The sequence below is a fragment of the Limulus polyphemus genome, unplaced genomic scaffold, assembly GCF_000517525.1.
Source record: "Limulus polyphemus unplaced genomic scaffold, Limulus_polyphemus-2.1.2 Scaffold191, whole genome shotgun sequence".
Lineage (NCBI taxonomy): Eukaryota > Metazoa > Arthropoda > Merostomata > Xiphosura > Limulidae > Limulus > Limulus polyphemus.
In genome coordinates, this window is record NW_013665801.1 from 228,638 (window position 1) to 240,891 (window position 12,254).

General features: G+C 33.1%; 1 protein-coding gene across 1 annotated transcript in view; it reads left to right on the forward strand.

The window, feature by feature from the left end:
* The first annotated feature begins 8,007 nt into the window (after positions 1–8,007).
* Positions 8,008–12,254, forward strand: part of LOC106478224 (atrial natriuretic peptide receptor 1-like) — a 155,352-nt gene continuing 151,105 nt past the window's right edge. The window contains exon 1 of the mRNA XM_022381782.1: positions 8,008–9,117. Within this exon, the coding sequence (XP_022237490.1) occupies positions 8,343–9,117 (775 nt within the window). The 5' untranslated portion in view covers positions 8,008–8,342. The remainder of the gene's footprint in view (positions 9,118–12,254) is intronic.

Here is a 12,254-nt window from a genome sequence, read left to right on the forward strand (position 1 = left end):
ACTTAGACAAGTGGCTTTCGATTTTTAAAAATATTTGCAGGTTCATTGAGATTTAAAAAATCAAATTCAATTTGGTGAAATGACTCACCTGGAAATAATATTCTAAAATAAAAAGTCAGAATTTTGTTACATTATAATGCCAGATGTTATGGTATTGGAATTTCCACAAGAAAATCAAAAGATCTAGAGCCTTTTTAATCTCAGACAAACACTGTTCTTCAGAATATGCCAAATCACACAGACATTTTAATTGCGCTGGGAAGAGCCATTTTAAAATGATGATGGCAAGTTCTACACATAATATTCCAGGATTATTTTATGCTGTTTTGAAATATTTATTTATGAACTCATTAACTCACTTAAGTAGAACATGGACTAGTCCTAAAATGTCGAAATAAATTAATAACGACGCCATGTGCTGTTTTTACTTACCGTTTCAAATATGCACGCTAAAACTCAACAGTGAAACAGGGTTTTACTTTAAAAGATGACTGCCACTCAATTTCATTTGTTTCTTTACCCAATAAGCCCCCAAAAAGGCAAGAAACCATCGCTAAGATACCACAGCAAAAATTGACCAACCCACCAAATTCTTCATCTTTCTTCTTCTTGTTTCTGTCGAGATAACTCTATAGCTACTTTATCACTAATGTCAGTTTAAACCTAAATCCACTCTATGTGTTTTTGGGCACTATGTCATCGCTTAGTCGTAATATCTAGTAGTAATTAAAAAGAAATCATAATTCCAGTGTTAACGATTTATAATTTCTTATAGAAATCTGGTGTTATTTTAAAAAGCGTAAGACCAGGGTGAAACAGAAATTACCAGCCAATAATAGATGAACATTAGATGACTGTAACATGCAAGTACTAAATGCTTTGTAAACTATACACTCGGTATCTTTAAGGAGCCAACTCCTATATTATGTATGAATTGAAAGAGTAAAAAAAAATCAATACCCGTAATATTAAATTTTATTACACGCACATTCACAGAATACATTAATTTTCAGTCAGGGGTAGAAACATCACAAAACGAGTAATAAAAACATTTTGTAAATGTAAAATGATGTAGGGATGACTGTGCCAAAAATAATGCAAACTAGAAAACAGGGATGATACAGATGTACATAGACCATCCCTACATGATTTTCAATATTAAAATTTAATGTTACACTGTAAAATGCACATTTGATTTTAATATTACTGCATTTGGAAATTATATATTTCTGACTATTGGTATGCAGTTTGTTTATCACAATATCATGGTTATGTCAGTGTAGGTATCAACGTAGTGTAACTAAAAGCCTAGGACTTACGTACAAGGAAAACCAAGCTGAAACAAAACATGTCTTGATTATTATAGATTATTACAGACTCTCGCTACGAGGTCGGTCTAACTAACCGACCTCGTATTTGTACTCGTGTATTTTACAGTGTAACATTAAATTTCAATATTGAAAGTCATGTAGGGATGATTTATGTATAGCTGTATCATCTTTATTTTCTTGTCTGCATTCTTTGTGCTACTGCCATCCCTACATCGTTTTTCATTTACTAAATATTTTCATTTCTTATTTTAGTGAAATTATAGACGTTTACGTTCAATAATATATATTTTTAGTGTAATGAGGAATACGATATTCCAGGAATAGCAAATGTTCGGTCGAATGCAATGAATATATGCCCCAACTCTGTGTATACTTTGTTAGTATTCTAGGAACTTATGAGTGAAAACAAAGAAGAATGTCTAATAATAGTAAAACACATTTTTACTTCAAACACTAAAATATTTTAAAGTTTTATTTTGACTGATGACAATTCTTTATTTCAGGATCAAAATTCGGTCGCGTTCGAAGAATTTAAATCTTGAAAAAACTTGCCGATGTTATTGTTTTAGCGCAAAACTTCACAATGGGCTGTCTCTGTACTCCGTCACTGCGAGAACTCGAGCCCCGAATTTTAGCATGGTAAGTCTGTAAGCGCATTGGGTGAAATAAAACTGACCTGGAGGGACAGAGTCCCTTTGTTTCTGGGATAAAAGTTACAATGAATCACTTTACAGAACAACAGGTAAAACATGATGGAACATTGATGTTGAAAAACATAAAATCTTTATATAGCTTGTTAAGAACATAATAGGCTTATAAAATACAATTTTTTTTTCTTCAACAAAATAACCTCAAACTATGCCTTCTTCATCTCCTCGCAACTGTTTGATGTAAGCCTAAGGCCGAACTGCCATTTTTTTATAAATGAAATTAAACCATTGAAAATTTGTGATATTTTGTTAAAAAACAACAACAGCAACAACAACAACTTGCGTTTAAACATAGAAAACTTAAATACTTAAACAATCACTTTCAAGAGAGGATATTGAAATATTAACTGAATTAAGTTGACCTAGGGTTAAAGTGGGGCGTTACACATCCCAGTAAATGTGGACAAAATGACAGTTTGGCATATTAGAAAAAAAGAAACTTTAAATTTCTGTAAAATAACCTACCCGAACATCTTTTGTTTCGCTCCAAAATATGTTTGGTTTCAGTGTCTCTGCAATTATAGTGTTAGTATATTTCACCCCACCCCTTCCCATACCGACATATTTTACCAACCACTTTAAACACTGGTTGAAGACAAATGTACACCAGTATTTATTTCTTAGAGCTAATATTATTAGATGTTTGACTTTTACATTTGAAGTGAGTTGCACAAATTCATCTTAAAGAAGTTTCCGAAAAAGAAAAAAATATGTTAAAAAATACACAGATCTGATTGTGAATTAACACTGAAAACATGAATTATGTACTGCACAGTCCTAACTTTTAAATTGGGTCTATAACATTTGTTGAGCACTGGTTCTTAGTGACAATAATTAGAATCGAATCATAAAACATTATTTCCAAAGGTTACTCTAGAAGTCTAGATTATATTGAAGGATGAACCATAGACTACTCGTTCGTTAGCGTTCTGCATTCTTCTAAGTGGCCTTGATAAGCAGAGATAAGAAAACTGAGGCAGTAGTATTTGGAAGCAAAGCGGATAAGCCAGAAACAAGTTTAATACAAAGAAGACAGGTTGTTACGAACTGGTAAACAATCTTGAAGCACAAACAAGCCTCCAAACAGCAAAAAAGTTACAAGTGAAGTATTCTGTATTGTAAATAGAGTATAAATTACAACAATAAAGACTTATAAACATTCTAATGTTATCCTAACATCCTAAGTTCTATAAAATATCGATCCAATGACTTAGCAGCTGTTCTTGCGCTGTATTGTATCTATCGATGAAACAGATTACATAGAATCAAGGTGGTTTCCTAGCAACGTAAAAATTATGTTCTTCCTCGCTCGTTAGTTAGGATGATTCAAAAATCGGACTAACACAAAATGCAGCTGTTTTATTTTGTTGGTGTTGACTTTTTATAATTTTTATGTTGTTAGTATTGTTATGTATGGCTGTTTTATTTTGTTGGTGTTGACTTTTTATGATTTTTATGTTGTTGGCATTGTTTCTTTATGCCACTAAGAGCTTCTTCTACAAGAATTTTTCTTTTTTGCCAAACTTTCAATTTTAGAAGAAAATAATAGCTCTATTTTGTAGCTCAGAAAAGACTTGGTCATACATAACAATACTAACAACATAAAAACAATGGTAAAAATCAACACCAACAAAATAAAGGTCACATAAAACAACAGGAACAACATAGAACAGTCATACAAAACAACAAGAACAACATAAAACAGTCATACAAAACAACAAGAACAACATAAAACAGCCATACAAAACAACAAAATCAATATAAAACAGCAACAACAACACAAAATGCAAATAACAGGACGTTCAGAGAAAACACCTTTTAGTGTCAGTATTAGTTTGAAGAATGTAAAAGTTGTCCTTGATAATTTTAGGGACTTGAGGGGGACTCAATTGGGCGATAAGGAATAGTTAAAGTAAGCTTATTGCGTTCCGCCTTTTGTGACAATGTCTTAAGGGTATTATTTATTCTTACACGGTCTATGACTAGCTGTAAAGAAAGCATTTCGTGAGATTCGTTTAGGATGCTTCGAAAGGAAAAGAAGTCAGGCATTTCTACAGACTTGGAGACGAAATCATCATCGTCACTACAAATGCATCTTAAACGAAAAAAAAAAAACTGTGCGTAAAAGATTAAACTTAAAGTGGTGGGGGGGGGACGAGATGAATTAAAACTTAAGTAAGAATGAGTAATTGTAAGTATGCTTATAATGAAATGGATGCTAGTGTTGAGAAGATGTCCTGTAATTGATGTTTCAACTTGTCGCGAACACATAAAGTATATCGACAACACTATTTCATCACCATCTGACAACTTATTTAAGAAGGAACATCAAGCCATCTCTAGCTTGATATTCAAGATCTGGCATTGTGATAAAAATCTGCTGACAAAGGAGGCACCACTGTAGTTTTGAACTCTGAACTCTACATAGCTGAAGCTGAAAGACACTTATCCAACACCCCATATTGCCAACCTGTTATTGGTAGCGATCCTCTCCAAAACCCCCAAATAAACGACACCATAAACTGACTTATCGACGAAACAAGCCTTCCAGCGGAAGGATGCGATCTTACTCAATCACATCCTAGAAGGACCATCTTTTATTTACTACCCAAGATCCATAAACCCGAGAATCCAGAAAGACCCATCATTTCTGTTTGCAGCTGTCCCACAAAATAGGTTTATAATTTTATTGACAAAATTCTTTCTTCCAGTGTACAAAACTTGCCCTTCCTATGTTAAATACAGCATACAGGCTCTTCAGTTAATTGACAATTTTAATGTCCTTACAAACTCTTCTGTTATCATATTCACGGGTAACATAACATCTCTTTACACTGTTATTCCTTACATTGTGGGTTTACAGGCCCTAAAGTTCTTCCTTGATACACTCGTACCTTCTACTGATACCATTTTACAGCTTACCGAACGTGTACTAAATCTAAATATATTTAAGTTTAATGATACCGTTTATAAAGAATTATATGGTGTTGCTATGGGAACCAACATGGGACTTTTATATGCATATCTGTTTGTAGCTCTGAATTATAATTAGTAAAGTTAGCATTGAAGTATAATTAGTAAAGATAGAGAATCCCGAAAACGTTTATTGTGTCTAAAAGCAATGACAAATTGTTTAGTGAAAACACCTTTTGTGTTAATATTAGTTTGAAGAATGTGAAGGTTGTCCCTGATGATTTTGATTATATTATTTGAGGGGACACAATTGGGCGATAAGGAATAGATAAAGTAAGTATATTACGTTTCGTCTTTTGTGACAATGTCTTAAGGGTATTTATTCCTTCGAGGTTTATGAATAGCTTTAAAAAAACAATTTCGTGAGATGCGTTTAGGATAGTCCCGAAAGGAAATGAAGTCATTTCTTCAGACTTAGAAACGAAATCATCATCGCCACTACAAATGCATCTTAAACGCAAAACCTGTGAGTAAGGGATTGAATGTAAAATGGAGGGTTGGGTGAGATGAATCAAAACGTAAGTAAGAATGAGAATCCGTATGCTTATAATTAACAGTAGGAGACAGTTTGTTATTTTCAGTGGGGATTTCTATGTCCAAAAATGACAGACTTCTAGCAGAAATACGCCAGGCGAAGTTTAAAGAAGGGTTAAAGGTTCAAAGAGAATTAATATAGTTGTCAAATTCAGTCTTGTTACCAATAAATATGCCGAAAATGTCGTCAATATACCTAGCGTACAAACTGGGAACTTGTCTTGGAAACTGAGGGAAAAAAAATCTTCATATTCTATATTTATAATTAGCAAAGGTAGGACTGAAGTATAATTAGTAAAGTTAGCACTGAATTACAATTAGCAAATGTAGGAATAAAGTATAATTAGTAAAGTTAGCACTGAATTATAATTAGCAAAGGTAGGACTGAAGTATAATTAGTAAAGTTAGCACTGAATTTTAATTAGCAAAGGTAGGACTGAAGTATAATTAGTAAAGTTAGCACTGAATTTTAATTAGCAAAGGTAGGACTGAAGTAATTAGCAAAGGTAGGACTGAAGTATAATTAGTAAAGTTAGCACTGAAAAGAATGTATTGAGTCTGGTAAATCAAGTTTGTGATTTAATATGTGTCGTCTGTATTCGAGAAATCTGTAACTGATTTTACGACCAGTCTCACCAACGAACAGCAAGTTACGATAATCACAAGCAATGCAGTATATAATGGATTCTGATAAGCAGGAAAAAGTATCTCTAATGTAAAAACGATTTGGGGAAAATGTCACTTGAATTTGATTGTCAGTGTGTTGTCAAGTCACACAGCGTAGTCAGTTGCAGGGAAAAGAACCAAGAGGAGTGTCTGTATACGTATAACTGTTAAAGTTACGACTGAAATATGATAAGCAAAGCTAGGACTGAAGTATAATTAGTAAAGTTAGCACTGAATTATAATTAGCAAAGGTAGGACTGAAGTATAATTAGTAAAGTTAGCACTGAATTACAATTAGCAAAAGTAGGAATGAAGTATAATTAGTAAAGTTAGCACTGAATTATAATTAGCAAAGGTAGGACTGAAGTATAATTAGTAAAGTTAGCACTGAATTATAATTAGCAAAGGTAGGACTGAAGTATCAGACGACAAAACGACTTCTCAGATCTCAGATTTGTTTTTCTAAGATTTAAACCAACAGATCATTATTTACAGTTTCTCCAGTTGGTTTAGACGAGAAATTATATTTTTTGTAACTTTACTTTTAACATTCTCCGCCTTTTCCCCCTCAATTACCAGTTTCGTATTTCTTTACATCTTCTGCTTCTTTTTCCCTTACGTTATGTCTTTACAACAGTTGATTCGACAGTATCGTTATATCACACTTTGAACCATATTTCGCACGTTCTCCTATTGTTACTTTTCTTAGTAATATTCAAATATGCTCCGTATATTCGACTTTAACAAACATCATCAGAAGAAATGTTTAGGCCCGTAACGTTGTGTCAAATTAAAGTTCTCCTAGATTTTATTACCATGGTACCAAGTGTTTTTTTTTTCTATTCTTAAGCTAGAATAATATATTTTAGATTATAACGTTAACATGTATTGTTATAATATTGTTGTCGCCTCATCCTTAAGAACCACGTAATCTATGGGTTTCTTTTTTCTTTCTTATCAATTTACATTCGGTATCTTTCTGATGTAAGCCTATCACTGAAACATTGAGAATAAATTCAGCTTAAAATTACTATATTTAAGTTTTTTTTCAGGTATAAACGCGTATAAGATCACAAAGAGACTTAAACCAGAAAAGAGCTTGATATTTATGAGGTGTTTGATTTCTTTTAACTCCCCATTTAGGAACCTAAATTAATTTAGGTATGTGAATAATAGTGTAGTGTTGCGCCAAAATTTATTGTTCGATATTATGCAGTGGAACAGCTGTTTGAACGTTATATTGCAGGTTTCTTTTCTTTTCACCAAAGGTAAAATTGAAAATATAATATGTGATGTAGAGATTTAATATATTCTTTGATTCGCCGTACTCTGTACTGTGGACTGCAGTTTCGCTTGCAAAATCTGGGTCAACAAACCAAAAACTACAGTTAGGTGTCTTATAATGGCGGTTTCTTTATAACACATACGGTGTTTAAGTTCTTTTCACTCACCATTTAGTAATCTAAATTAATTTAGGCATGTGTGTAATATTGTGAGGTTGCGTCAAATTTATTATTCGGTATTATACATTGGACCAACTGTTTGATCATTATATTACGCATTTCTTTTCTTCTCACCAAGGCTTCATATGGAGGATGGCTGACTGGTTTTAAGACGAAATTTCTATCCAGTACAAGAACAAGTGTCTGAACACCAACTTTCAATATAGAGGGAATATAGAGCTAGTTGATAATATAATGCCCGTTAGATGGCGCCACTATTATGAAAGAACAAATAAAGAGTGCAGGAAGTCTTAACAAGAAGTTCCTGTAGTTCTTATACTGAATAACAAATCAATCTGTAAGGGAAATATATACCCTTAGAGCTAGAGGTAATTTATAGTAGCTTCTTCTAACAGTTTCAAGATTTATTCGCTTGTAATCATTTTTAATATTCTTTTTTCTAAAGGATCTCAAGCAGTCTTTACACAGTTTCAGCGATAGAGATATTTCCGGCTGAAAGACAAATTATATGGTTTTGGAATACAAAGACGTATCATTTCCGATAAAGGTCTAAGAGGCCATCGAGAGGCAAGTTTCGGATCTATGGACAGCAGGATTTAAGGTCGTTTTCCATTTATAGGTTATTTTTGGTGTATTCTCGGAGGCGCCACTTATAATATAGATAGATGTCAAAGTTTTTAATATTGTTGATAGCTTTGCTTAAGGTTGTTGCAAATGATCACATTGGAGATGAATGTTTGAGGAACTCGTGTACCTACACTAAAAACCACTTACCAGTTTTCATTTCAAAACACAACCAATCAAATTACGAAAGTGAGTTTAATCATTCTAACTGCTATATCAACCTAGTAGTGTTAGCTCCAGAAAATAACAGTCTGCCCTACTCCCTTCATAAAATCCTTCCTTCCATTCAGTATACTGTAAAATTTATCGAGGACCATGGTATTTTAAATGGAAATGTCATCAAGGTATGTCCCAGAAATACTCATAGCTCCCCCACGCATGGCCCTTTGGCAGCATATGAAATGTACTTTAACAAGACAGTTAGTGCTTTCCTGGGGCCAGTTGATCCCTACGTTCTTGCGCCGGTCGCGCGATTCACCTCAGTCTGGAAAATACCTTTACTTACAGTAGGTGGACAAGCTTACGTTTTTGATAACAAAACTACAGTCTATTCGTTTCTTACCCGTATGAATGGTTATTTCTCTCAACTTGGGAACATGTTTCTGGAGGTGCTGTTACATTTTGGTTGGAATGTGGTGGCATTTTTCTATCACAACCATCGCTACCATACTCAGGGTAAATCCATTTGCTGTTTTACCCTCGCTGCCATCCCTCATGTTCTGAATAACCTGTCCTTCCACGAACAGGACTTCGACGAAACTCTACCTGAGATTTCCTACCACAAATTACTTCGGAATGTATCCAAGTACGGCAGAGGTGAGTAGATTCTTACACTTCTATAAAAAAAAATAGCATACTATGGTTGTTACATGGCTTTTTTATCTTTATTTTGTTCAACTAAAGTAACATATAAATATATTTAAAAAATACTATCTTAAGTTATGTTAGGACATTTATATAAATATAATAGTTCTGTTGTATGTTCATGTAACTACATCACAGGGTGTGGATGTATCTTCATCAAAATTGTATGGAGGGTCATTAGGTTCATGCGGGGGTATATACAAATTTTCAGTTTTGCATTTTGTATTTTGTGATTTTGATGGTCGTTCTTGCGTTTTTTTACCCCCACTTCGTCCCCTGTAAATGGATCTTCATCAGATTTGGCGTAAAGGTTTGTTGGGTTCATGGAAAGATACAACCAAATCATCAGTTTTGCATTTTGCGTTTTGCGGTTGTTATGAACGTTTTTGCTTTTTTACAATTACATATAAGAGAAGCAACTTTTCATGTCCTAAGATAATTTGTCATTAATCTTGAATTTACATAACTTTCGTCCAGAGGACGAGTACTCTAGCTAGTTAGAAATAAACAGCATTCAAAATAAGCTGTCTTACAAGTACGAATGCTTATTTATAATAACCATAGTCTTTGTAGGTTTGAATAAAATAAACTTTTCTCTTTAACAAACAAAGAAAATTTAATTAATGACACGTTTAAACGCTTTTAAACTTTCTTCGTATCTGATTATTGTAATTCCAAAATTCTTCACCCCCCGCTTCATATATATGTATATATATATGTATATGTATATATATGCAATTATAATTTTTTACTGTTGGCCTAAACTGAAAGACAGTAACTATGAAACTGACAAATAATTGTTTGTTGATTTATTTTTGAAATTTCGCGCAAAGCTACTCGATGGCTCTTTGCGCTATCCGTCCCTAATTTAGAAGTGATAGAAAAGAGGGGAGGCAGCTAGTCAATACCACCCACCGCAAACTCTTCGGGGTTGACGGTCATATTATAACGCCCCCACGGCTGAAAAATAAATATTTTACCCAATATATTAATCATAGTGACACGAGGATTAGATATTTTTTTATGAACGGTACTTTGAATATGCTTTTTCAATGGCAGAATATTGAATCTTAATTTCTTCTCTGATAGATATGCTTTATGGATTAGTCAATTTTAAGATAAAATACTCTTTAAAAACTATAACAACAAAAACTAGAAACAGCTTCGAATTACTAGTCTAACACTTTGACCATAAAGATAGATATCACCAGTTTATGGTCAAAGTAATGGCTGGAGACGGCTTGAATGGGTAATAAAGAAAAACTTTAATATAAGTTTTTCTTCATTACCCATTCAAGCCGTCTCCAGCCATTATTAGTCTCAAAGTGGGTTCCTCGTCATCGAAATATTGAATGCAAGACATATTTAACGCAACTAGTGAGGATACATTAACAGTTTGCGCAATTTTCATTCATATTGTAATACACTACTAACAACAACTTCGAGCAACCCAGTAAGTTTGATTTTTTTACTTAATTCAACTTTATCAAAACACCGATATTAGCTCATACAAGAAAATCTGAAATCCTTTTAATTTCATTTTATATAAAAAAAAAATGTTTCTCTGACAGATGTTTCTCTGATAAAATTTTGTAAAAGAGTCGATATTGCACAAGCTAGAGTAGTTATATATTGTTAGGAACAGTATACGATGATAATCTAGAAACTAAGGAACACAACTGCAAATATTTATCTACAGTCTTCTATATGGACTGTATTTCAATTGATTTTTTTTTATATGTTGCAGAAGATGATGAGGTGTAGTCTCGATGTCAACTTATTACTAATGTTTATCAACTACTAACAGCTTAAAACGTTTTGTCACCTTTTTAATTACTGTCTGATGAATACTTGACCACGTTAATAAATCACACTATTTTCTTCAGAAATTCATCTATTTCTCTGTAACGAGTAAACGTTTTTTTTTAAATTCCATTTCAGAAAGGTTTTCCTTATTATTATTAATATTAGTATTTATGTAGGGTGGAAATGTTAAAGCGTCAATAAAACAGAAGTATTTCCTTGCCATATATTCAACGAAAAGGTCTAAGATTTTAAGTTTTATTGAATACACTTTCCATATAACATTGAAAGTAAGTTATGGTGCTGTGATTAATAGTTTTTAACCTTGTGTAAAATAATTACTGTACGAGTATGATTTGGAAAATGTTTCTGGTACATTCCAAAACAAAATTTGCCAAAGGTGAGTAAAATACAGCTTAAAACACACTCCATATAACGTACACGCCATTACTATATGATTTTTGTTTGTTTATTTGAAGTTAAGCACAAAGCTACACAATGGGCTATCTGTGCTCTGCCCACCACGGGTACCGAAACCCGGTTTCTATCGTTGTAAGCCACTGTGCCACTGGGGGGGGGGGCACTATTATGTGAAGCCTAATCTTGTTCTTTCCATTTCCTCTTCTCCAGGATTATTGATGAGGGGGTGGAAGTCCACAAAACTGGTGTAACGTAATAACAAGTGGTGAAGTGAATTATATATTGAGTTTCATGCTTATTTTTAGTGTTTTAAACAGGTTATCTGCTAAATAATTCACAAGAACAAATTAGTAACATTAATAGTACATTTTCCAAAAGTCTGTGTTAATATAGTTTCACTGTGGCAAGTAAAAGACAGTTTAAAATATCACAATGATAAAACATCATATATATATGTTTTACCTAAACTTGTTTTTCAAAATAATGCCTCCAAATTCACAGAAAATCATAGCAATGTTTTTGTTATGTTACAGTCAGTGTCGATCTCACGTTCGTTCTCATGGCTTTTCTCAAATATGGTCGAATAGTTTGGGGCTCATTTTTAAAAAAAATATTTACAATAAACACTCCTAACTACTCATACGGAGATGTTATTTGATACACTTATAAATAAGGGTACAGAGGTAAGTCTGTGGACTTACAACGCTAGAATCCGGGTTTCGATACCCGTGGTGAGCAGGGCACAGATAGCCCATTGTGTAGCTTTGTGCTTATCTACAAACAACCGTGGAATTCTAATTCATAATAATCATTATACTTATAAACAAATCTGTTTATTGTTTTAATTAAAGGTAAATACAATATTA